Raw genomic sequence first — 24,977 nt, 5'->3', positions numbered from 1 at the left:
TAGATCTAGTAAGATTCCTACTAAAACTATTTCAAAAAATTGACTGGGAGTGTTGGATCCCTAGCTCTGGGGGATATTCAAGGAGGATACTAAAGCAGACCCGTGGAGGGGTCTAGGTGGAAAGGAACACAGACCTCCTGCCAATAGCCATGTAACTGAGACATCTTACAAGGGGATCTTCCAACCTCAGTCAAGCCTCTCAGTGCCATCACCCCTAATATTTGATTTAAAACTCATGGAAGATCTCAAGCCATAATTCTACAGTCAAGTTGCTCTCAAATTTCTGACCCATGGCAACCATGATAGATAACAAAATTATGTAACCGAGCTATAAAATTTCAGGGAAATTTGTTATAAACTCTTATAGCTCCACCCTTATTACTTAATCACCTACCAAATACCCCACCTCCAAATGTCATCACACTGGGCATTAGATTTCAACGTATGAATTTTGGGGAAAAGGCATAAACATTCATCCTATAGCACAATAAAGTCATGTCACTGTAAAAGCATTAAGAGAAAGGAGATTTTATGTATTTTGTGATTCACATATTGACTTAACAAAATGTCAAGTGAAAGTATAGAAATACTACAAGATGAACATTTTATAACACTTTATAAAATAAGTATGTTGTTTAATAAGACTGTCATATTTCTCTTTAAATTGCCTTCACATATTTTCACTTATCCCATTTTTCTTAAAAATCATATTATTTACTGTGATTGTTTTAATGCGTGTCCAGAACCGATTCATTATATTTTTATTTTGATTTATAGAAACAAAAGTCTTAGGATGATGAGTTTAGGATAAATGCTCAGCAAATAAGCTTCTACTTCCAAGTGTAAACTAAGGAGTGGTGTCCCCTCGCCCTTTTTCCAGTCTTCTTCTGGTTTCGGTTGCTTCTCACCATCACTGTGTGTCATCATGAGTACTGGCATTATCATCATCTTCCCTAACAAATATTGTTCTGATTTTTCTGTATGAACAAACTTGCATAAAGCACAAATGATTTTACTCGTTAAAAGTACAAGTAACGTCTTTAACCTTTGATTGACTTTTTCTAATTGTTATTGACAGTACGCTTCTTAAAATGAAATAATTTTCCTAATCTTTCACTTTTTGATGAGGAGTAATTCAACTAAAAATTGGAAATATTTATGATAATGAGATGCCCAGAAAAGCATTTTTAAGGTATTTATCATAGAGCAACGGGAATGTCAAAATACCATCTGTGAGTGAATCATTGTTCTTTAAAAGATTAGTGATGGCTGTGTAGTCTTTCCGTGAATACTTTGAAATATCAGTTACAGCTAGCTCTTTTAATTTGAAAAATATAAAACTAATAAACAGCTAGAATTCTAAAATAAATTACACAGAGAAAGAAGGAGAATTAAATGAAGCAATGTCTCACATATTCAGCATTTTGGGAAGACTAATACAAGGGAATTTGCTAGGATGAATATGTGTATTTTTGAAGTGATCAGATTTAAAAAATTGTAACTTTATTTTTCTTTGTTTCTTAAACATTATACACTAAAATCATGTCAGAAGTATACCATATTCTGACATAAAATAGTTCTGTCTCTACTGAAGGTCAATCTCCTGACAGTGTGACTATTTAATATAGATAGTGAGATTTGTGATCGCTGCTCCCAGTTTGCCGTGAATGAGAAATTTCCAGTACCGCTGGAATTCAGCATTAAACGGAGAGTCACCGTGCTCTGAATGATGGTCTGAAGGCAGGGATGCTGGAGCATAAGGTAGAATTTTGCTATAACATTGGATGGATTAAAATATGTATCTTTTGGATTATGTTTATTACATAAACAATTCTAGCAACCTAATTTCTTATCTTCCCTTCTGTTAACTCAGAAATGTGCCTTGACTTTTTATTTTTTTTTTCTTGGTAGTTATCTGAGCTGTTTAATCTTTCAGACAACCAGCTTGTGTCTGAACATATGTGTATGTGACGCATGCACGTCACAGTGAGTTGTTGTGTGTGCATATGTGTGTGTGTAGATGGTTGAAAGGCACCAATGACAGCCTGTCTGGGTGCAAGCAGGCCAAGCCTCACTCCTCAAGTTGGAGGAGGAGCTGCTGCCCCCTGTGGGGACTCCCCAGCAGGCCACTGGGGGAAGCCCCACGACCCAGACAGCAGGTAGAGAGCAGCAGCTGGCCAGAGACCAACTTCAGCAAGAAACTGTGGGGAGCTCCCGTGGCCAGACTTCTTGCATAAGAGCTGCAGAATCTTCCCAGGCTGATCTCACTGCACACAGCCTAGGGCCCCACTCGCCCAGGACTCTGGAACCTTCACCTACCAGCTCCCCTAGCGACCAGGCCAAGAGAGTGATCTCTGAGGAACCCATGCAGGAAGGCAAGGCGACTTCCGCGGAGAAGGATGCGGAGCTTGTAGATCTGAGACTCCTAGGAGGGGGACCTGCACTGGGCCCCGCTGGCGGCCCCAGCGCCCAGCGCCTCAGGAGCTGGAGTCGCTGCTGAGCACCAGGTGGCGCCAGCGCGGTTTCTCCACGGGGCCCGCAGGCAGGCGTCGGGTGGCTGTGTCGGGATCCTGGAGTAGCTCCTGGCCCCGAGCAGGCAGGGCCCCCAGAGACACCTCATGCAGCAGATCTGCAGCTCCCCGGCCCTCAGGAAAGGCCGCTGTTGCCTCCTTGGCTCAGCGCCTAGCGCCTTCCTCTGTGGCCCAGCCAGCTGCCCCCGCTGAACCCCACTGGGCCCTCTCACTCTCCGCTAGGGTCCCTGCCGACCCCGTGGGCGGGGGCTTGGGCTCACGGTTCCTGTCCCAGCTGGAGCCGCTCCACCGCCCCAGGCTCCCCAGCGCTCCTCCCGACTCCTAGCCTTGGCCGCCGGCGCCCCAGGGCAGAACCGACCCCACCCCTGCCTGCAGCGTGGCGCGTCTGGCCTCTGGCAGCCTCTTTGGGGTCCGCGCCTCAGTGCTGAAGCTGGGGCTTCTCCTGAGCTCGGTGCCCAGCCCGCCAAGCCCACTTCTGCCTCAGCCGTCCCTACAGCATCTTAGGTGCCCACTGGTGGGCATCGGGCCACAGCCAATGTTTGTTGTAGCCCTCTGTTCTCGGGAAGCGCTGCAAGGGCTAGCGCCCAACCTGTCGCTGCGGTAGACCCAGGCACAGACCCTGCCCTGGTGCTGGGCAAGCGCTTCCGCCCTAAGTCCCGTGCCTGGGCAACTTGTAGGACCCCGGGGAATAGCGCTCAGAACCCGGAGGCTGGACAGCCCACCCGCGCGCCCTTGGCCACTAGGCGCCCAGGACCTGACCACCGCCCCCGCCAACTCTGCCTCTCGGCGAAGAGGATCCCCTTTCAGCCTACTGTTCCTTAGCACAGAGGAGGGCCCTCCACAGGCCCTGCACCCTGCGCCCGGCCCACACTAGGGAGAACCAGTTCAGCGGCACTATCTGTGGCAGGGTCTTCACCAAGGGCAACCTCCAGGTACACTTGGCACTCACATGTAGAATAAGGATCCCCACATCCTCCCCCAAGGTGAGCTGCCTGGGTGAAACAGTCCATGGCTTTGCTAGGGGGTGATGGCCTGAAGTTCTCTGAAACGTTCCAGAAGGATCTGACAGCCCGAATAATGAATGGCGATCCCAATTTTTGGAACCAGGAAGCTGCAGCTCTCTCCCAGGAGCTTGCGGTAAAGAAGAATTGAGATTTCCATCATTCAGAACACAGGCTTTTCCCAGATCCCAGGAACTTTTGGCTGCTGCAACCTCCCTCTGGGTACCCTGGAATGCAAAAAGCGCAAAATAGCTCTCCCACTGTCAGCCTGGACAAAGCACAGACAGCAGCCTGCACAGCAGGCAGCGTTCATTCGCCAGGTCACCCAGGAGAACAAGCAGATGGTCTAAACTAGCTTAACACACGGGACTTGGGTCCTTCCACAGTAAGTCTGACTGTTCTTGAGAACTCTGCAATGTTTTAAGTAAAAAAAAAAAAAAAAATTGATTGGAAAACGGCCTCAGGAACAGAGAGCGCCCAGACAATCCTCACTTCTTTTCTACTAAATCCAAGTAATCCCTAGAGGGAGAAAGGGCGTCGTCCCCTGCAGTATTCCAGTGAAACTGACTTGCTGGTTTTGCTCGAATTAGATACTTGAACTGTTTTCAGAGCTCTTCATGTTAAAAGGAGTGGTTTAGTAGTCCAAATACTGTGTACAATGTCTTTCTCTGACTTATTTATAACATTAAGTTTATGTGGGCAACAGACAGTATAATAGCCCCAACCTTAAATGAAGTTAATCTACTTCAGTGAAATCTGTGATTTTTCGTGTAATAAAATGTATTACAAATAAATTTGCAATAAATAAGCTAGACAATTAATTCACAGTAACTTATGGCCTAGAAAATTTCATTACTTTATCCACACATGTTTATAAGGAGATGATTGAAGAAGTAGTCAAAATATGCAGATTCCTAATCATCCCCAAGAAGAAGGGAACCACTGAAAGGCAACCTGGGAGGGTGTGTGGGATTGTTCTGAAGTTGTGAAAGCCACTGAAATTCACACATAAGGGTATAGAAAAAGGGAATCCACATCTTTTGAGTACCTTCATGTGCTGGGTATAACTTGGTTTTCGTTAAGATGATGCACCACTTTTGGAGTCATTACTATACGATCGTGAATGCATTTTTAACTCCTCTGAGTCTCAGTTTTCTCACCTATAAAAGATGGGGTTGTTATGAGGCTTACATATGGTACATGTGTAAAAATCTAGACACAATGCCTGTAATTTTGTAAGTGTTCAATATATGGAGGAAGGAGTATTATATTTCCCTCATTTAATTTTTCGAGCAAGTTTATAAAATTTGTATTATTCATATTTTTTAGATAAACCAAGGATGAGAAAGATTACATAAATCACTCCAGCCTGGGCGAGAGTGAGACCTTATCTTCAATATATATATACATATCCTATATAGAGATAGTTTTAAGATTATAGATAAAAATATCGCCAAAATTTAGATATTTGTTCTGAATTAATCAGTGTCCCTGTTAGATGATTTAGGTTAAAACTTTGCATCTGATACTTGCTTTAGTTGTCTAAAAATTCATGCCCTTAGACTTGATCCTTCTAGATAAGCAGAAGTCTAACTCTAGGCGTTGTTCTTTGTCTGGAGCTATACACCTAGTACACAATTAAAAGTGCTTACGTGTCTGACCACAGTGGGTCACGCCTGTAATCCCAGCACTGTGAGAGGCGGAGGCGGGTGGATCACCTGAGGTCGGGAGTTCTACACCAGCCTGCCCAACATGGAGAAACTCCGTCTGTACTAAAAATACAAAAATAGCTGGGCATGGTGGCGCATGTCTTTAATCCCAGCTACTGGGGAGGCTGAGGCAGGAGAATCGCTTGAACCCAGGAGGTGGAGGTTATGGTGAGCCGAGATCATGCTTTTGCACTCCAGCCTGGACAACAATAGCGATCCTCCGTCTAAAAAAATAAAATAGCAATTATAATCACGTTTAAAATCTTATATGGTGATTTTCTCTCCTCTCCTCTCCTTCCTTCCCCTCCCCCCCCTTTTCTTTCCTTCTTTGCTTCCTTCCTTCCTCCTTTTTCCTCCCTCCCTCCTTTCCTCCCTCCCTCCTTTCCTCCCTTCCTCCCTTCCTTCCTTCTTTCCTTCCTTCCTTCTTTCCTTCCTTCCTTCCTTCCTTTCCAGATAGTGTCTTGCTCTGTCACCCAGGCTGGAGTGCAGTGGTGCAATCTTGGTTCACTGCAATCTCTGCCTCCCGGGTTCAAGCGATTCTCCTGCCTCAGCTCCCGAGTAGCTGGAACTACCTGCGTGTGCCAACACACCCGGCTTTTTTTTTTTTTTTTTTTTTGTATTTTTACTAGGGACGGGGTTTCGCCATGTTACCTAGGATGGTCTCGATCTCCTGACCTTGTGACCTGCCCTCCTTGGTCTCCCAAAGTGTTAGGATTACAGATGTGAACCACCACACCTGGCCTGGTTTTCTTTTACATAAGCCTCTTCTTTTGTTGAAACGGTAAGATATTCCTCACAGCCAAGAAACCTGAATGCTCCAGGCAGCCAGCAATGAATGAAAGGTTGGGGCGGGGCTGCCAGCAGGGCGGGGCCTGGGATGCCTAGGCTCCCACCTCACAATGGGGGCGGGCGGGGCGCGTGGAGGGTACTCTGGGCCTGATTGGTTCCTGGGAACCAGGAGGGAGCTCTGGCGGTTGGCAGGGCAACCTCTTTCAGTTGGTGGGAAAGAGTGGAAGGAGAAGGAGGAGCTCCTCTGTGCTCTCTTCTCCGCAGTCACAGCTATTAGGCTTGTAGCATCTAGACACATTCTAAATAAACCAAGCAGGTTCCCAAGGGACCCTTGCAGGCAAGTCGGCTCAGGGGAGGCGGTTGAGGCGGGGTGCGGGCTGCTAGTGCGGTGCAGCCCCATAGCCAGGGGCTGGCCCTGCCAGCTGTCTTTGCTAGGAAGAGGTGGAAGTGCTGAGCTCTGCACACTTGGAAGCAAAGGAAGGCCCAAGCTGCTGGAGAGGAGCCGGGCTACCCCATGGGGAACACGCTGAGCTGTTGCTTGGGCACCAAGGCCAGCCCCAAGCGGAGCCAGCGCAGGAGGTCTGGGGAGCTGTACTGCAGCCCTGACATCTATGAGGCAGCATCAAGCAAAGGTGTAGGCCAAGGCAGAGAGGAGCACAGGCGCTGCAGATGGAACCTGCTGCTCGCTAATGCCAGCCCCAAGCAAAACCAGCGCAGGGTGCGATGGGCGGAACCACCCTGCAGCTATAACATCACGGAGCCGGAGGTGGCAGTAGCTCCACACCCTACTGCTGTGGAACCTGCACAGCCGGATTTGGGAGCTGGCGAGGGCCATGACCTGCAACACATCAGTGACCAGGAAATGCCCAAAGGTAAGGAGGCAACTGATACTGTTTGCCCTCAGGCGCACCTCTGGCCACCGCTGACACAAGGTCCCCCTAGAGGCATCCACAGCCTCGGGTTCCTTACTCCTGCCCCTAGCCAGCTTGCCCAGGCCCAGGCACCAGGCAGGAGGACTGGATCTGCCTGCTGCCTATCCACTCCCACCATTTTTTTCCCCTGCTGTATCTGGTGGTTTCTCTCCTCCTCCCTAACCCAGTGCCCAGTTCTGGCCCCTTTCTCATCCCCCAAGGCTAGGCAGAAACTAAGTTTTCAAAATAGAAAATGTGTGCTACAGATTTCATTCCTATAGAGGAAGTGTCTTACAGCTCTTCTCTTTAAACTTTGGCCTTTTAATTTATTTAAACAATAGAATAATTAAGCTTCACGATGAATGTGACTTTGTAGCTGGAAAGTACTGTACTCTCAGAATATCCAAAAATCGTGAAAGAATGAACAAAGATAGAATGTGAATGAATTGTACTTTTATACACAAAGCGTGCAAATGCTTGTGAATGTTCCTTGTTTGGTGGTGTAAGGTAAGCCTCTCAGTGGTTTTACACACTAGGTAGTAGATGGGTAGTGTTGGATGAGAGTCCAAAATAGACTATATCGTTCTTTAGGATTTACAGCACATTTCCATATATGTCTCATTTCATCCTGTCTCTACAAAAAAAATGGTTAATACTTAGCCAGGTATGGTGGCTTGCACCCATAGTCTCAGCTGCAAGAGGATCTCTTGAGCCCAGAAGTGTGAGGCTTCAGTGAGCTATGCTAACTCCGTCGCACCATTGCACCACGCCAGCCAGGGCAACAGAGTGAGACCCTGTCTCTTTAAAAAATTGTTTTTTGTACGAAACAGCTCTTTGTTTTAACATATTTGACATATTGAGCCGGTGTCTGACAGTAATTGACCACAGCATCACTTGCTGCTTGAGACTTTCCCTGAAATGTGCTGGTAATAGCAGCATAGAGGAGGGTGGGTATATTTGATAAGAAGAAGGAGGAGGGCATGTGCATGATTCTTCTACAAGTTGCATCGGTTATATTTAAGTGCAAGTGTTAAAAAGAAGTCCCAGACACAGCCTGGTTTTGTTCCACATATGTGGAGAATTTCTGTGATTTTTGCATTCTCCAGTAGAGTTGGGACATTGTAGCCTTTATTTTGTTTACATTTATTACTAAACCTTTTCTCAAGACTGTTAAAAGTGATTAAAATGGATGGGTAGCTTTAAAAAGCATCTTTTCTACTCACTTAAATTATTACATTTTTCCTTCTTCCTCTACAGATTTTGGTTCTGACCATCCAAGGGAAAGCACACTCTTCCTGAGAAAATATCAAATGAGTGGTAAGACAATATTGCTTCTTCCTCCAAGCAAAAAACTACAAACTTTCTGTTTTGTGTATTACAGAAAGTATTTAGAGGAGCTCAGATATTAGTTAAAATTTTTCAACTTTTCATATATTTACTTGTCTTATTTTAATATGTGACATAATTTCCTTTAGTTGACACTGTTCATGGAAACATTCAGACTTTGTGTTTACACATTTGGTGACATTTTTATCAATGCAATTAATTGGCCACATGATTTAGTGTAGTAGTCATGGATTTATGCCTTTTTCTTCATAGGTCTTTGCCATTTTTCCCTTGCTCCAAAAAGTACATTTTAATGATGAGTGATAGGATTTAGGGTACAGCTTGGATTTCACTTGAACAAGTCAAAAGAATTTGTTGTTCTAGATTGCATCTGTGATGTTGGCCTCCTTTTTGCGCAATGCTCTAACCACACGAGCCTATCACATCCATGTTCATACTACTCAGAACTTTTTCATTCAAATGTAATGGAAATGTAAACATGGCCTGTGCTGTTTTCCAGGTTAGCCTTAGTGTGTGAAAGTAGTGTAAAGTTTCCACATCCTGCTTGTTTTAGGAAGAGAATTAGAACTGTGGGAGTTTTCTGTACTCCTCCTTATTTTTTGTAACATTCTGTTAAATCTTACTTTATTTTCAAAAAAGTTTTTCAGTTATTTTCAACAGCAAGAATACAAGAAGTGGGGGTTCTATAATAACATCTGAAGGAATGCTGCACAATAAAAAATGGGTTTCTCCTCTGCATTTTCATAGTTTGTGTGGACTTTGCCTGTCTTGAGCTGGTAACTTCCGGTTAGGGTTGTTATATTTCTCAGTTTCTTCCAGAGCCATGGGCTTCTCACACATAGAGTATATGGAAGTGGAAGAAAACCTATCCCATGTCCCCGTCTCTTCAGCAGTGAGAAATGTGTGTCCGTGAGACCAGTTCAACTTCAAAGGAGGAGGCATTGTAGGGAACAAAGTGTGGCCCAATTCCCCCTTGTAGCTTTTATTCTTCGGACCTGTGTTAGAACAAAATGGTTTTGTGCGCTGAGGATGCCATGTTCAATTAGGTTGACACACTCATTTTAACATTTGAGTTTAAGATAGGCTACTTTTCAGTTGTGTAAAGTCCCATTTATTTTTTCAGTAACATATTAATAGATGCCCAATAATTCATTTGGGATGCTTGCAGGGATTCTAGTGCATCTGGAGATTGGCTCCTGGTCAGAAACTGGTTCTTAGAGCTGTCAGCTGTTAGATCCTGGTGATGAAAGTAAGCTATGTGTAAATGTAGAATTAGACAACACTACTACTTAAGAGTTCAGATATACAAAGGTAAATTTTTTATTAGCTAAATTTCTCATCTCTCCTGTATTTTGGCAGTATTTTGTCCTGTATTTTTATTAGCTAAATTTCTCATGTGTCCTGTATTTCTATGAAGGAATACCTGAGACTGGATAATTTATAAAGAAAAGAGGCTTTATTGGCTCACAGTTCTATAGGCTGTACAGGAAGTGTGGTGCTAGCATCTGCTTCTGGCAATTGCTTCAATAACCTAATAATCATGGTGGAAGGTGAAGTCATCTCTCACATGGTGAGAGAAGGAGCAAGAGAGAGTGGGAGATGCCGCCTGCTTTTAAACCAGCAGATCAGGCCAGGTGTGGTGGCTCACGCCTGTAACCCCAGCACTTTGGGAGGCTGAGGCAGGGAGATCACTTGAGGCCAGAGTCTGAGACCAGCCTTGGCCAACATAGTGAGACCCCGTCTCTAGAAAAAATTTAAAAATTAGCCAGGTGTGGTGGTGCATGCTTGCAGCCCCAGCTGCTCCACAGGCTAAGGTGGGAGGATCACTTGAGCCCAGGAGGTCAAGGTTGCAGTGAACCATAATCACAGCACTGTACTCCCGCCTGGGCATCAGAGTGAGACCCCATTGCAGAACAACAACAACAACAACAACAACAACAACAAAAACCCAAGAAGATTATGCATGAACTCAGCAGGAACTCACTCATCACCAAGGGGATGGTGCTAGGCCACTCATGAGGGATCTGCCCCCGTGGTCCAAACAATTCCCCACTTCCAACACTGGGGACTACATTTCAACATGAGATTTGGGGGGCACACGTTGCCTAATTTGTTATGCCTTTCCTTGTGTACGTGAGGATTCTTTCAGTTTTTTGTAATAGAATTTCTGTTAGGTCAAAAATAGAACTATATTTTTAGATTTTACTTTATGAGATTCATCATGCCAGATTATTTAAATTATAAATTTTGTTGGTAAGAATTTTATAAACAGAATTTTATCTCTTTTTTATAGTGATAATCAGATGATTAGTAACTACTTTTTTATTCTATGGTGTTTATACCAGAATTGATTAGTTATTTTTTCATTCTTAGTGCAAGAAAAGAGGAGGAGCTCTCACCTATATTATGTAAGTAAGCTTTTGAAAAGTTAAGAAATTGTTTGAATTAAAAGTCTATCTGTTATGATTCCTTAAAAATTTAACAGGGAGTCAGTGCTGTTAGTGTGATCCTTTTTTGGTGGATTTTCTAAATCTCTTGTATTTTCCTAAGTATCAGATTCATACAGGAAAGTCTTTAGTTTACTGTGCCCATTTTTAAGGGTGTCTGACATTTAAGTTACACAATTAAGTTGTGATGAAAATATCTGCCTTAAATATTTAATCTTTTGTATTCAAATAAAATTAAAAATAGCTAAGTCTGCTTTCTTCGACACTTTCTGCTGACTTCCTGTCATAGCAGGTGAAAGCGTAGCTTCCTCACTCCACTGTGGTCTTATTTCCCTCCCCGTTTCTTCCACCTGTAACACATTTTTTATTATATCGCTAATTGTTATTTACATGATTATGACTATGAACATATTATTCACAGCTGAGTCATATAGTATTCTGAATGTGCCTCCTCCTTGTACATCCTTCATTGTTTCTCTTAAATATTTCTGAGATCTGAGCACTTCTGCACTTCCCCAGATAACCCCCTTTTTCCTAGCCCATGATAGCTCATAAAGCCAAATGCTACCATTAGCCCCCAACTGGCCTCTTTGCTTTTACATCCTTCGTTATTTTGTGTGTGGAATTAATTTTCTGACTATGTTCCTTTGCCTTTTTTTTGACAGTTACTCTTCCCCAAGTGTTGTAACATTGGTCACATGCCTATCAAAAATAATGTTTTATCTACTAAAACGTCTGTTCCATGTGTTTTCTTGAAGCAACTTTCCTTGGCCTTTGGTTATCCTCCTCCAGTGTTTCCCTAGGCTGCCCTGAGCCTGTCTGCCTGGGAGCCCTCTCTGAACTCTTCTGCGACCACTCTTGTTGGATCCCTGAGTCCTAGACTGTGCCTTGCCCTCTGCCTTGTGTTACTTCCCAGTGGTGCTGGAGCACGGTTTCCAAGGAAAGACTCACGAACACACATGTATAGAGATCTAACTAGAGTGAAAACTAAATTTCATGGCTCTGAAGACATTTCTCTATTATGTTTTCATTATATTGTTCTTGAAGCTATTGCCATTGTGTGATACATAATATGTAACCAATTTTTACATTTCTCAAGCTTTTTAGGACCTTCTCTATTCCTGGGATTCTGAAATTGTATAATGTAGCTTTGCGGGGACCTTTTATTTTATTGTGGCCATTAAGCCTGCAGACTGTCTCTTTTAGAGAATTGTCCTATTTTCTCTGTTTTATTATTATTATTTTAGTATTCTTATGATTCAGATGTTGCGCCTCCTAGACAGTATTTCTGCATTGATCTTTAATTTCTTCCCCTCCTATTTTCCAATTTGTCTTTTGTTATGCTTCTTAGAGATTCTTTGACTTTCTGTGCTAACCCTTTTATTGAATTTTTTAAATCTCCTTAAGGGTATTTCAAGATTTTTTTTAAAAGTTTTGCTCCTGAATTTTTACTGGTCCCAGGAATTCCTTTTTCCTGTTGTTTTCATCTCTCATTGGAGGCTTCCCTCAGATGTGTGGTGGTCTTTGGCTTTCTCTATTTGGAAGCAGGAACTTTGTTCACTGAGGGGTCTCATTGTGGGGATTTGGAGGTCAAGCCAGCTTTTCTTTTGGGGGACCTCAGTGTATTATATGAGGGTATGAGGGTATTTTCTTTGCAATGGTTCAGTTTTCTTCCAAGAAGGATCTCCCAATTTTCTGCCTTAGCAGTGCAAGAATGGCTGCTGGCTTTCCAGAAGCAGGATTGAGAAGGAAGGTGGCATTTCCCTTTGTATGTGCAATTTAATCCCATTTCCCAGGTTTCAGCCCTTGTAGCTCTAAGCCCAGAAACCCTCGGGTATAATATATCCAGAGAATACACATCAAAATTCCTTAAAAGATGGGAGGAGAGGTGGACTTGGGGCTCTAGGCACAGATTTACAGTTGACCTTGCTGGCTTCTGTTGTATGTTTCACCCTACCTTCCCAGGTACCATGTGCCTTTGATTTTGGAGCCTGGGTTGGGTTCTTCAAAACAAACAAGATTGCTTGTTTCTGTTCTGGTCACTCCCCGTCAGCTCCAAAGTTGTGCTTCCATGTCAGTTGCCACTCCTCTGTCTGCTTTTCACATTGCAGCATTGACTCAGAATCATCTGCCGTCAATCCTGTCTCCTGGTCCTGTGTATAATGTTTATTTTATGACTAATACTAATGAGATTTCAGAAAGAAGAGAAAATAAATGTCTGGTAAATCCATCGTATTTAATCCAAATTTAGAACCCATATATAAGTGTAAATCTAAGTTGAAATTCAGTATGATTATGACATTGATTCAGACAATTTCTGTTTATACCTACAATAAGCATATTACACTTTTCCACTCAGGCTTTGTGTAAGAATTCTATTCAAACTCCATACATGCCATGTGGTCCCTTTGCTGTGCAACACAGATGGAGCTGTTTTCGTTAGTACACAAAGTGTTAGAAATTTTTAAGTTAGCTAAAAGTCATTAATTATTTAAAAAATATCTGAAATGTCTTGTAAAAAAAATAGGGAGAAAAAAGTGATCTTGAGAGCTGGGCATGGTGAACTCACGCCTGTATCACAGCACTTTGAGAGGCTGAGACAGGTGGATCACTTAAGGCCAGGAGTTCGAGACCAGCCTGGCCAACATGGTGAAACCCTGTCTCTACTAAAAACACAAAACTTAGCCCAGCATGGTGGCACATGCCTGTATTTCCAGCTACAGCTACACAGGAGGCCGAGGCAGGAGAATTGGTTGAACTTGGGAGGTGGAGGTTTCAGTGAGCTGAGTTCAGGCCATTGCACTTCAGGGTGAAAAATAGAGCAAGACTTCCATATATATGTGTGTGTGTGTATGTGTACATATATATATACATTATATGAAATTTAAAATAGAACAAAATGGGGACAGATATCACCTAACACTGTACCAACTAGTCTGTGTTTTGGTGCATTTTTTTTCTGTTCTTTTTATTCTCATATATGGATTTTTCTTCAGAAACAAGTTTTGTTATGGTGTAGTATTATGCAGTATTACCCCTAATAGTAATGACCTTAAGGGATACCTTCTTTCACTTTGAATACAAGTATCTGAATGAGTCCATTATCATTTTTCATGCTATATTTGTTTTTGAGTCAATAAAAGTATATACATTGACCCACATACACTGTTAATGTAAAGTATACACATTAATAGAATCGCTTAAGAGACATAAGAGTTTAGCTAGAGTTAAAAACATTTCTACCTTGAAGGAGAATTTGGTCCTTCAAATAGTACTGTTGTTCAAAAACATCTGGAATTTTTGTTAAGAAGTAAGTGAATTCACAGTAAAAAGCATCTGAAACAAGCAAAATGGTGTTAGATTGCATGGATATTTCTGATTATTGGCTACAGGCATTTTTAAAATACTGTCTACTTTTATAAACAACCACTAGATCTTCTCCCTTCCCTGTCTTTTATGTACTTGTGGGAGACCCTGACGGAAGAGGGTGATAACATGATACAGACAAGCGTATCCCAACAGGAGGGAAGAAGGCTCATCTGAGTTACTTTTTTAAAGCTAAAATAATTGGTATTTTGCAGTTTTAAATAATGCTGCTGATCTCTTCAACTATTTGGTGACTAGGATTTGGTTACTGCTGTTATTTTTTAAGAAAGAGCATTTCTTTATATTGCTCTGTTGCGCAGGCTGGAATGCAGTGGCATGATCTCAGCTCACTGCAACCTCTGCTTCCTGGGATCAAGCAATTCTCTGCCTCAGCCTCCTGAGTAGCTAGGATTACAGGCATGCCCGCCACCACACCCAGCTAATTTTTTTATTTTTAGTAGAGACGGGGTTTCACCATCTTGGCCAGGCTGGTCTTCAACTCCAGACCTCATGATCCACCTGCCTCAGCCTCCCAAAGTGCTGGGATTACCGGAGTGAGCCACCGTGCCCGGCCAGGAAGAGCATTTTTTAAAACATTGATGAGGCAGTTTCCATATTCACTATTGCACTCTCAACAAATGAACAGATACTTTTAAAGTGTTTTAGAGATAGTTTATTTTCCAGAGGGCTCAAAAAGTTCACTGTCATCTGTCTGATAGCACTGCAGATAGATTTTCACCAATTTGTAACTGTGGGAAGATTTACCTTCCAAATTGTAATTGATATAAATAACTTGTCAAGCGCTTATTGAACTCCTTAATTTCTCCCACATCCTGTGCTCAGCAGCTGCAGGTAGGAGAGGAAGGGCCCTCCCTCCCCTGGAGAGGCTTGCTTTCTCACCAGGAGGATGCTCTGCAGGCAATTGCTATCATGTAACACTTGGTGCATTAGACTAAGAAGTACACAAAACTGGAAATGTTTTGTGGTGTGGCTGCTGGCAGAGGGATCCCAGAAGGCAGAGGAGGTGCAGCCTGCTGGGACAAGAGGGAAAGAAATAGGTATTCTGGGCAGAGAGCAGCATGAGTGGGGCAAGAAAGTACCATGATATGTGTCAGATAACTTACAGAATAAAATCAATCAACTTTTGAAATGAATGCAAAGTATTCTCGGAAGTTCTCATTTGAGTAATGTAAGAGCAGTCTTATGTAAACATGTAGTGAAAGTTAAATTCCCGAAGTTGTTTCCATCATCTGATTTTCAGATGTGAGGGAGTCTTAAAGCAGTAGTTTTTCTATCTTCCCCCAAGGAAACAGGCCCAGAGAAACCTATGTCCCTTCACTTGTTTGGTCACTGAGCCGCCCTGGCGCACAGAGTCTCTGACACTAAAATGCTGGTTCCATCACACTGTCTCTTGAATGAGTACACTTGTTATTAGTTATTAGTGAATAGAGTATGAGGTCTTTATTTGCTGCAATAAAAATGCTCTTGTGTCAATATTATTTAATGCACGACATTTTGTTTTAATGAATAATAAAAATAGAAAATCTCAGCTGCTTTTTACTGCATAGTAAAAAAAAAAAAAAAAAAAAACCAAAAACCTGAAATCTTATTTTAAGCTTTTCCCATTATTTATAAAGGGAATTCATAATAGAGACTTGCCAGATTTGATGATTGGTATCATAGCAATGTCAGCATTTTATAAACCATTCCTCGAACATCATCTGCGGAAATTAAGCACCTCCAATGAGTTTCCCATAGAGCTGCTCATGATACCACACTGAGGCAGGTCACGGGGCATAAGAAATACCTTAATGCTTTATTGTTTGACATTTTGACTAAGGAAAACAGCCCACACTTTTGCAGGTTCAGCCTACTGTGACATTTTTCTTCATCTTCCTTCTCCTTCAGATACCTCAATGGCATCTTGATAGAAAATACAGCTCATGTTCCACCATATTGCTAGATAACAGCACAGTCAGCCAGCCTGATCTTAGACACACATTAGAAAGGTGAGTTCAATGAGACTGCCAAGGCTGAGTGACAGACCCCAATATGCTAAAAGCATCCCAGCCATCCTCTGTCATTTCATCTGTTTGGTTGCCCTTTTCAGCAAGCAATTTAAGAAATTGATGTCAATTTTATATGGATTTCCAGGACCTCAATATGAATTTTCTGCTTCTCTTTTAACCTTAGATGCTGTGTGGTAGAAGGGAAAGCCAGATAGCAAATAAGCAATCCCAGAAAAAGCATAACTCTTCATTTGATGCATTTATGTTATGACAGTGTTGAATCTAATGGGAAGGAGAGGTGCTTTTTACTGGATGTTTCTGGGAAAAATTATTACTTCTTTATGGGCTACAGGCTTAAGACCAAGGGTACTACTTTGGAAACTACTCTTGGAAGACGGAACGGCTTGTCCTCCAGTGGTGCACAGTGTATCTGCATTTAAATTTTCCCATCATTCATGAGCACTTCATAGGCCACAATCAGACATGCCTTTTCAAAGCACCCTCGAACGATGGGTTCAAGTTTATTTAAAAACCCACAACAAAGCCCAGTTCCATTGGATGTGTCCAGGGAACATTATTAACGTCTCCTTAGATTATGAGTGTCGATTTTGGGAAAACGGTTTGAGAACTTAGCATATTAATGTCCTTATTCCTAACTTAACTTTCCAGTCTATAAATATGACTAACTTATGGGCTTAATTTTGTTTCTAATGTACTAGCTTTTTAAGCTCATTTGTCAGTAACTTCTCCTTTAACTAATAATGGTAAATTTACACTCATAATAATGTCACTTTCTTCTCTCCCGTATAACAGTTACTGAGATCAGATTGTGTTTCAGCAGGAACTGGACTCCACCTGTGTCTAAAGCCCTGAGTTTTGGCCTCTGTGGGGTCATCACTTAATGTTTGCATTCAACCCTAAGTAAAAAGCCACTCTCTTTTGACTAGAGTCCCTGGTTTGTTCTGATTTCAAAAGATTCTGATGTTTCAGTATGCCATTCAAAAGGAGTTTCTAAGCTTCACTTTGCTCCAACAAGTAGAGGTTCTGCTTTTTCTTCCAGCATAGTCTAATTCTTACAAGTTTTTTTAAATAGAATTTTTTTTCTTTTTTAGAGATGGGGTTTTGCTGTGTTGGCCAGGCTGGTTTCAAACTGCCGGGCTCAAGCAATCCACCCAACTCAGCCTCCCAAAGTGCTATGGTTACAGGCATGAGCTACTGTGCCTGGCCTAGAAGTCTATTTTTGAAATACAGTTAGTTTTAATTTGCTCTCAAAATTTAGAAGGGATCATTTAGTACATTTACCTTGATGAAATAAAGATTTACTGAGCAAATTAATACAGCAAATTGGCTTTTGGAAAGATTTTGAAAGGTGTTTTTCATGATTAGTAGTCCATTGTTCTCCAAGGGATGGGTGAGCCATATTATAATCACTTATACGTGTTTCTTCAAAATATGTGTCTGCAAACAAATGCATCTTCCCAGCTCCACATTTTCTTCATCTCTGGGCACTCAAAAGCCTTTTAGAAAAATGGTTAACTCTGTGACGTATCATTATATGGATAAAAGCATCCCAGATGATTCTGACCTTAACCCTAACTCAATCATTCCCGAACTTCGTTGCACATTGGAATCACCTGGGGAACTTTACCAACAACCCTGATGCCCGAATCATGTCCAATGCCAACTAAATCACAATATCTCCAGCTGGTGGTGAGGCCGTTTTTAAAGCTCCTCGGGTGGTCCAGTGGGCAGCAAATGTGGGGGCCACTGCTTCCTTTGTGCGGAGGAGTGATGGTTCTAACATAAATTACACGTTTTCCCTGTCATTTGCTCTTCTTTCTACCCATAAAGCCTTTCGTCTGTGCAAGTCAGTTCTATGTATGTGTGCATATGCTTAAATTTAAACCATACCATAGTGTTTTGTGAACACCTGCAGTTCACAAAAGCACTATGTGGGGACCTTAGGCAAATCAGTTTGAAGGCTTGGTTCTCTTATTTGTAAAATGGGTGATAATTCATGGAGTGTCATGTAAGATTCAGTGGTCTTTTCAGCATGTAACTTCAAATTCTGTGATTTTGAAATCAATTTGGAGATGAAACTTTTTTTTTTTTTTTTTTTTTTTTGAGATGGAGTCTCGCTCTGTCACCCAGGCTGGAGTACAGTGGCTGGATCTCAGCTCACTGCAAGCTCCGCCTCCCAGCCTTCCGGGTTCATGCCATTCTCCTGCCTCAGCCTCTCGAGTAGCTGGGACTATAGGCGCCTGCCACCTCGCCCAGCTAGTTTTTTGTATTTTTTTAGTACCGACGGGGTTTCACCGTGTTAGCCAGGATGGTCTCAATCTCCTGACCTCGTGATCTGCCCGTCTCAGCCTCCCAAAGTGCTGGGATTACAGGCTTGAGCCACCACGCCCGGCCGGAGATGAAACTTTTTGAGGCACTGTAGAAATATCCATCTTAGATGCTAATAATGTTGTATGGCCTACATTTTACAACTTGAATTTGCCTTCTCAAATTATTCTGAGCTTCATTTTAAGTGCTGGGCGCAAATGGCAGCACAGAACTTATCCAAGAGAAGCTCCTGTTTGCTGACATACAACATCTGAGGATGACTTAGGACCACAGTAACATACATCTGAAGAGTTGTATTTGTTCACTAATATTTTGTTTAAACGAATGTGGAAATACCTGTCATGAATATTGTATGATGCGGTATTATGCTGTGTGTTTAGTGCTGTTTATTTCAGGATAGCTACAAGTGTCATCAATTTTTGTGTGCATTGTGTTGACTAATAAATTTTCTGCTATAATTATGCATAGGTGATTTTAAATTATTTAGTTGGTATAAAGCACATTCATTATGTGCTTTTAGGGAAATAATGACAAACGAGTGAGTAAGTGATGATGAACTAAATCAGTTGAATGCAGGGCCTAGCCACTTAAAAAGCAAAACATTACTGTATGGCCTAAATGTGAGCATGTGTACACATGGATGTAAGTGACTTGCACGGAATGAAAGATTCCATGGGTAGATCAAATGACAGGGAAAATATGTAATTATGTATATATAATAACCATCAGCAGAAACATCATCTAACAGCATATTGCCTAGCAGTTTGGTTATCCTATTTTCTCTATAAAGCCAGAAAGCTAAAACAAAAGAAACGGGCTCATATAGTACCGTTTTGAATGAGTGGATTTCAGGGCCACTGAGAAGATTCCTTCCTCCCCCTTTTAAAAACATATCTTCAGGCCAAACAAGTGATAAAACCAGTAGTTAAAAATATATTTTTTTCTCTCCACAGTGTGACTTTGGCAATATATTACAACATAAAGCACAGGTGAGCTCTTTGAAAACCTCCCTTGATACTCCAGCTCATCACTTTGTATAATATGACACACACTGTTAGGTGTTAACTATAGACATAAGCTGTAGAGTGCGTATTTCACAGTGTGAAAGTGAGTCATCTGTGGGCTGGTCTGTAAGATACTGTTCACTCTGAAATTATTGAGGGTCCCACAGTGTATTTGCTTATGTCTTGTTTGAAATTTATTGTAAAGAAACAATAAAAAGATGACCTAGCCTCATACAAATATATAGTACAAAAAAAGGTGTGTTTTTAAAGCTTTCAGGTAATTGTGGGTATTCTTTAACCGCACCAAAACTCCACAAGCACTAAATGATTAAAATAGTTATAATGGGATTACACATATCAATGAATACATTCCACTAACACTCACTGATCTTTCTTGTACACTGAATGGATCTTTCCCCTTACCGCCTTTTATAATATTATGCATTGGCTATTTGGAAAATATTAATTCATGTTCATTTATAGTGTCAAAAACTCACTTTCATTAGTATCACCATGTTTATAAAAATGTCTTCAAATATTGAGATGCTGCCAAGCTCACAGTTTGTAGGTATGAGTTTTCCAAGTCCTGATTTTTAACTTGAAAGCTTTAGATATAGACAACAAATACTTGTTACTTTTCCTTGAAATGACAGACTCACTTGGCTTCTTTTAGAGAATGGCAGTCAATCATACTTTCAGATAGAAATGGTATTCTGTGAAAAATTGGCTTGTTCAGCTCACAGTTAAATCACAAGTGCTTTCCTTTAACATGACCATACTTCAGTATGCAGAAGTGCTTTACATGAACTTATTTCTTAAGATACTAAAAAGAGAGTTTAGGATTTAATAACATCATTAATTTTTAGTGTTTCATCAAGGACATTCTTTAGTGAAGCAGGCTACTTTAACAAAAACTGCAAGGGGCAGTGAAGAGTGGAATGAATACTAGTACAATTCGGTACCACGGCCCATATTCTTACTGAGAAGCCAGCAGTTTTACCCACTTTTGCTTTTATGCAACTATTACAAGTGTTGAACAGTGAGATAGCAAGCGATTTCTTAATACTTTTAGAAAGTAATAAATTATTCTTATGTTTTATTTTCAATCAGCTTCTCAGGTTGAATTGGTATTCTTATAAGAACCTTTTGGGCCATAGGTTGACACATGTAATCCCAGCACTTTGGGAGGCCAAGGTGGGAGAATTACTTGGGACCAGGAGTTTGAGACTAGCCTGAGTAATGTGACAAGACCCCATCTATACCAAAAAAGAATTAAAAATTAGCTGGGCATGATGGTGTGCACATTTCATCCCAGCTACTTGGGAGGCTGAGGCAGGAGGATCGCTTGAGCCCAGGGAGTCAAGCCTCCAGTGAGTCATGTTTGTACCACTGTGCTCCATCATGGATGAAAGACCAAAACCATGTCTCACAAAAAAAAAAAAAAAAAAAGTTTTGACCTCACGGGCCTCCTAAGGAATCTCAGGGTCCACAAAGCACATTTGGAGAACCGCTGGTTTCCTAAGTGAGCACACAATGTGTTAGTTTTTTAAAGTTCATTAAAGACTGGCCTCTTTTAAAATACAAAGGCAATTAATTCTGTAACTCAAACTACTTAAACAAATATGATAAAAGTATAATAAAGGAAGATTTGGGAAATCTGAATCTCATTCACATTTATTAAAAGTTCTAAAAACTTTATTGCCAACCACTACTGCTTTATAAAATGTTCTTGTGTTCCAGCATGAGGTTAGAGGAGTGAAAATAGATGTAGTTTATTACCATCGCCTGTTAGTGGGAGTCAATATTTAAAGGCAAATCTGGTTCATCAATGTAGAAAAGATTCACGGTTCAGGACATTATGTGCTGAAGAAAAGGAGGTAAAGAAATCCTCTGAAGGCCAGGATCCAGGAGAAAAAATTGCAAAAACTGTTTTGGTGAATGAATGTTACCAAAGCAAACATAAGGTATCTCTCTCCACCCCCCATGCCCTACTCCCAGCAGATAGTTTACTAAGATATTAACAATTCCTGAATTAATTTCTTAAATGCACATTCTTATTTTATAGATATGCAAATAGATCTCTGGCTATTTTTGAAGAGCCAATACATCCACTTTCAGTAAGTGTCACTTTCTTTGAGGTTCTACTTTTGTCTCATAGAACTGTATTTAGTTCATGCTGAAGTCAATATCACCCACCTTTAAGTCTTGCCTCTTTGTGTCTAATCATCTGACATAAGGAGTGTTGTCAAGTGGGCATGCTGGAGTAGGAGCTGACTTGCAGCTTTGTTTAGTTAGTGCACTAAGGAGAGTAAATATACCATCCAACTAACAAAATGTGTCATTTAAAAAAATAATTTTCTATAGCAGCAAATAATATAAATATTTGTAAATAGTCCTAACAAATATGCACAATCTCTGTGAATAGAATTAGAAAACAACTTAAGTTCAATTCAGTTTAAATGCTATAAAACTTTTTTAAAATTCCTTCTTCAGATACATAGTAGCCACAGGGCCACCCTCGGGCCTATGTTTGCTGAAAACCAAAAATACTTTAAGACCCCACTATTTATATTTTTTAAATTAAAAGACATTTTATCCTATCAAAATTGTTGTGAAGGATACATGGGCCCAAATGTGAACACTGCCATCTTAAGAGCTCTTAAAATGCTTTCTTGAGTGGATATTTATATTGCCTTTTTTTCTTCTTTCAGCAAGAGAAGATTCCAGGGAAATCGTTTGAGCATGATCCCAAACGCGACTGTATTTTCAGATATTTCTGTACTCTTTTTCAAATCATAAAACTAACAGCTCCGTGTGCAATCGTAGCTTTGGTAAGGTATTTCTTATCTGTAAAGCATCTTTAAGAACTGGCCTACTACACAGCATATGGCCATGTTTCTAACTAAAAGTAGAGTCCTGAAATTATCATCAGATATTTTAAGAGAAACCTGTGCAAGCAGCTAAACACACATACGTGAGTTTAATCATCAGTATGGCTTAAAATGATGCCATTGCTTTTCTTATCACAGAATAAATTGCTATTAAAGGCAGCAGGAGAGATTTCTGGTTTCTCCTTCAACAGATTCCAATGTAGGTCTAAGCTGAGTCGCAGGCCATATTCCCAGGGCACTTCTGATGCACGCTGTGACTGGGAGCTGCTGCTCTGAATGCTTCCTCCTTCCTGCTGACCTCTTGTGCCTGCTCCGGAAATTGCCCAATAATGTGCTACCAGTTAATACTTGGACATGGGCTTTGCTAGTGAGCTGCTAAGCTGTAGCAGTGTCCTCACCTCTACATCGTTCTCACAGAATTCCTGCGGTGAGACTCATTCTGAATATGAAGTTCTCTTCAGATGGCTGGGATTGGTTTACCCCTCCCCACACTAACCTGTAGAGGAATGTCAACCACGCAGCCAGGAGAGAAAAGATACTTAGAGCAGTACCCTCTCCTTTAGCATCTGGCTAGAGCTTTGAAGAGAAGGCTTTTGCTGGGCACCTGCATGGAAACCCCTCCGTGGGCAGTGGATGAGAGGCAGGCCTCTCCATCGAGCTGCAGGCCCTTTGGAATGCTCAGCACATGCTGGTGGGAAGCAGGAGTGGAACTTCCAGCTGGAGAGAGAGAGAGAGCTGATGCAGGAGGGAAAGCTGGACTGGAAGAAGGGGGAGTTCCCTGTAGACAGGCTAAATTTGGTGTGCCTGTAAGATAACAGAGTGGCCGTGTGCAGTCAATATTTGGATCTAGGGGACTTGAGCATGAATCTGAACTGGAAATAAGGAATGAGGAGTAACAGTACCTGCTCAACACTGGGCACAGTGGCTCACACCTGTAATCCCAGCACTTTGGGAGGCTGAAGCAGGCTGATCATGTGAGGTCAGGAGTTCGAGAGCAGCCTGACCAACATGGTGAAACCCTGTCTCTACTAAAAACTACAAAAAAATAGCTAGGTGTGGTGGAGGGTGCCTGTAATCCCAGCTATTCAGGAGGCTGAGCAGGGTGGGAACAGGAGAATCACTTGAACCCGGGAGGTGGAGGTTGCAGTAAGCTGAGATCATGCCACTGCACTCCAGCCTGGCCAATGAGAGTGAAAATTTCTCAAAAAAAGAGAGAGTAGCCGCTCAAATGCAGAGAAAGTGTTTAGAATGAAAGTGGAGAAGCCGAGCATGGTGGGACACACCTATAGTCCCATCTACTTGGAAGGCTGGGGCAAGAGAATCACTTGAGATTAGGAGTTTATGTCCAGCCTGGGCAGCATAGCAAGTCCCCATCTCTAAGAAGTAAAAGAAAAGGTGGTGGACAGAAGATAGCTCTGTAAGGACTACCAGCATGTAAGGGACAAGCCCCCAGTAAAGTGGCTAGAGGGGGAGGAGGAAGAGCAGGAGAGGATAATAAAAGAAGAACAAAGGGTTCAAGATAGGAAAGGCTGTGGTCACAGTGCTAAATGCTGCCAAGAAGTTGTCTGTTCCATAAACACGCCCTGGATGCCGACCCTGTGCTACTCTTCTAAGTGCTGGAGTAGAGAAGATGACAGGTGGAAAACGGTCCTTGTCTTTATGAGCTTATGGTGTAATGAGGAAAGCATTTTTTTCAGGTAATAGCAAATAGCAAAACAATAAAGCAGGATAGAGAGGGATGGGAGGGGCTCACTAATTCAGATAGAATGATCAGGAAGAGCCTCTGTAGTGGGTCACATTTGAACAATGACCTAACTACAAAACCAGGACAATAAGGGGTGCTGGCATGACAGGCAGTGGGATGAGTGTGAAGACTGAGACAGGAACACATTTCATGTGTGTTCAAGGAACAAACAGCAGGGGCCCGCAAGGTGGGAGGAATGAAGGAAAGAACGGAAGAGGTGATGCCGCACAGGCAGTGCCACAGCTCACAGAGCCCTTTGGCTTGCAGGCCATGGGAAGAAGTTCAGGTTTTATTCCAGTTTGTTGAGGGGACTCATAGTAGATCTTGAGCAGCGGAGTGCAGTGTTCTTAATTTAAGAGGTTATGGTGACTGCTTTGGGGAGAGTAGACCACAGTTGGGAGGAAGGTTGGGGCGGTGAAGAGGACCAAGAAACAATTAGAGTGATATAGGTGAGCTGTGACCCGTGGCAGCTCAGAATCTGAAGCAGGCAGCCTACCAGTGAAGGTGGGCACAGAGTGGTGCACACAGGTGGAGCAGGAGTAACTCACATGTAAAGTAGTGAAGTCCCCAGGAGCTAGGTCAATGACAATTCCTGGACAAGATGAGACCAGCTTGGGGAGTAGAGCCTTGGGGTGAAGGGCTCTGGTTTGTGGGAATGTCAAAACTCTGAGGACCTTGGCAAGAGGAGTCTCAGGCGAGTGTTGGGGGTGGGTGAGGTGGGTTAAGGAGAGATGGGAGGTGAGGAGCTGGCAACAGGGCCTGATACTGTGAGCAAATGAGAGGATGCCTCGGGAGCTGCGGGGGAGCAGGATGGGAACAGGAAACACATTTGCTGTTAGGGAAAATCTCTGGCAGAGAGGGAGAAAGTCTTCAAGAAGA

At 42.2% G+C, this 24,977-nt stretch overlaps 1 protein-coding gene across 2 annotated transcripts; it reads left to right on the top strand.

Annotated features, from left to right (window-relative positions):
- The first annotated feature begins 6,159 nt into the window (after positions 1-6,159).
- LOC101022227 (cyclin-Y-like protein 1) lies at positions 6,160-23,358 on the top strand. 2 transcript variants are annotated; one of them, XM_031658274.1, is made up of 7 exons: positions 6,160-6,902; positions 8,199-8,258; positions 10,662-10,696; positions 16,010-16,110; positions 19,413-19,448; positions 21,529-21,580; positions 22,175-23,358. In XM_031658274.1, exons 1-7 carry the CDS (start codon positions 6,545-6,547, stop codon positions 22,325-22,327), a joined length of 795 nt encoding a protein of 264 aa, XP_031514134.1. In that variant the 5' UTR covers positions 6,160-6,544; the 3' UTR covers positions 22,328-23,358. The 2 variants fall into 2 exon arrangements, with proteins under 2 accessions (XP_031514134.1, XP_031514135.1); XM_031658275.1 differs by lacking the exon at positions 21,529-21,580.
- The last annotated feature ends 1,619 nt before the right edge of the window (positions 23,359-24,977 follow it).

This window comes from Papio anubis, chromosome 18 (assembly GCF_008728515.1).
Source record: "Papio anubis isolate 15944 chromosome 18, Panubis1.0, whole genome shotgun sequence".
Taxonomy (NCBI): domain Eukaryota; kingdom Metazoa; phylum Chordata; class Mammalia; order Primates; family Cercopithecidae; genus Papio; species Papio anubis.
Note: the sequence above shows the minus strand (reverse complement) of the source record. Positions and strands in the feature narration are given on the sequence as shown.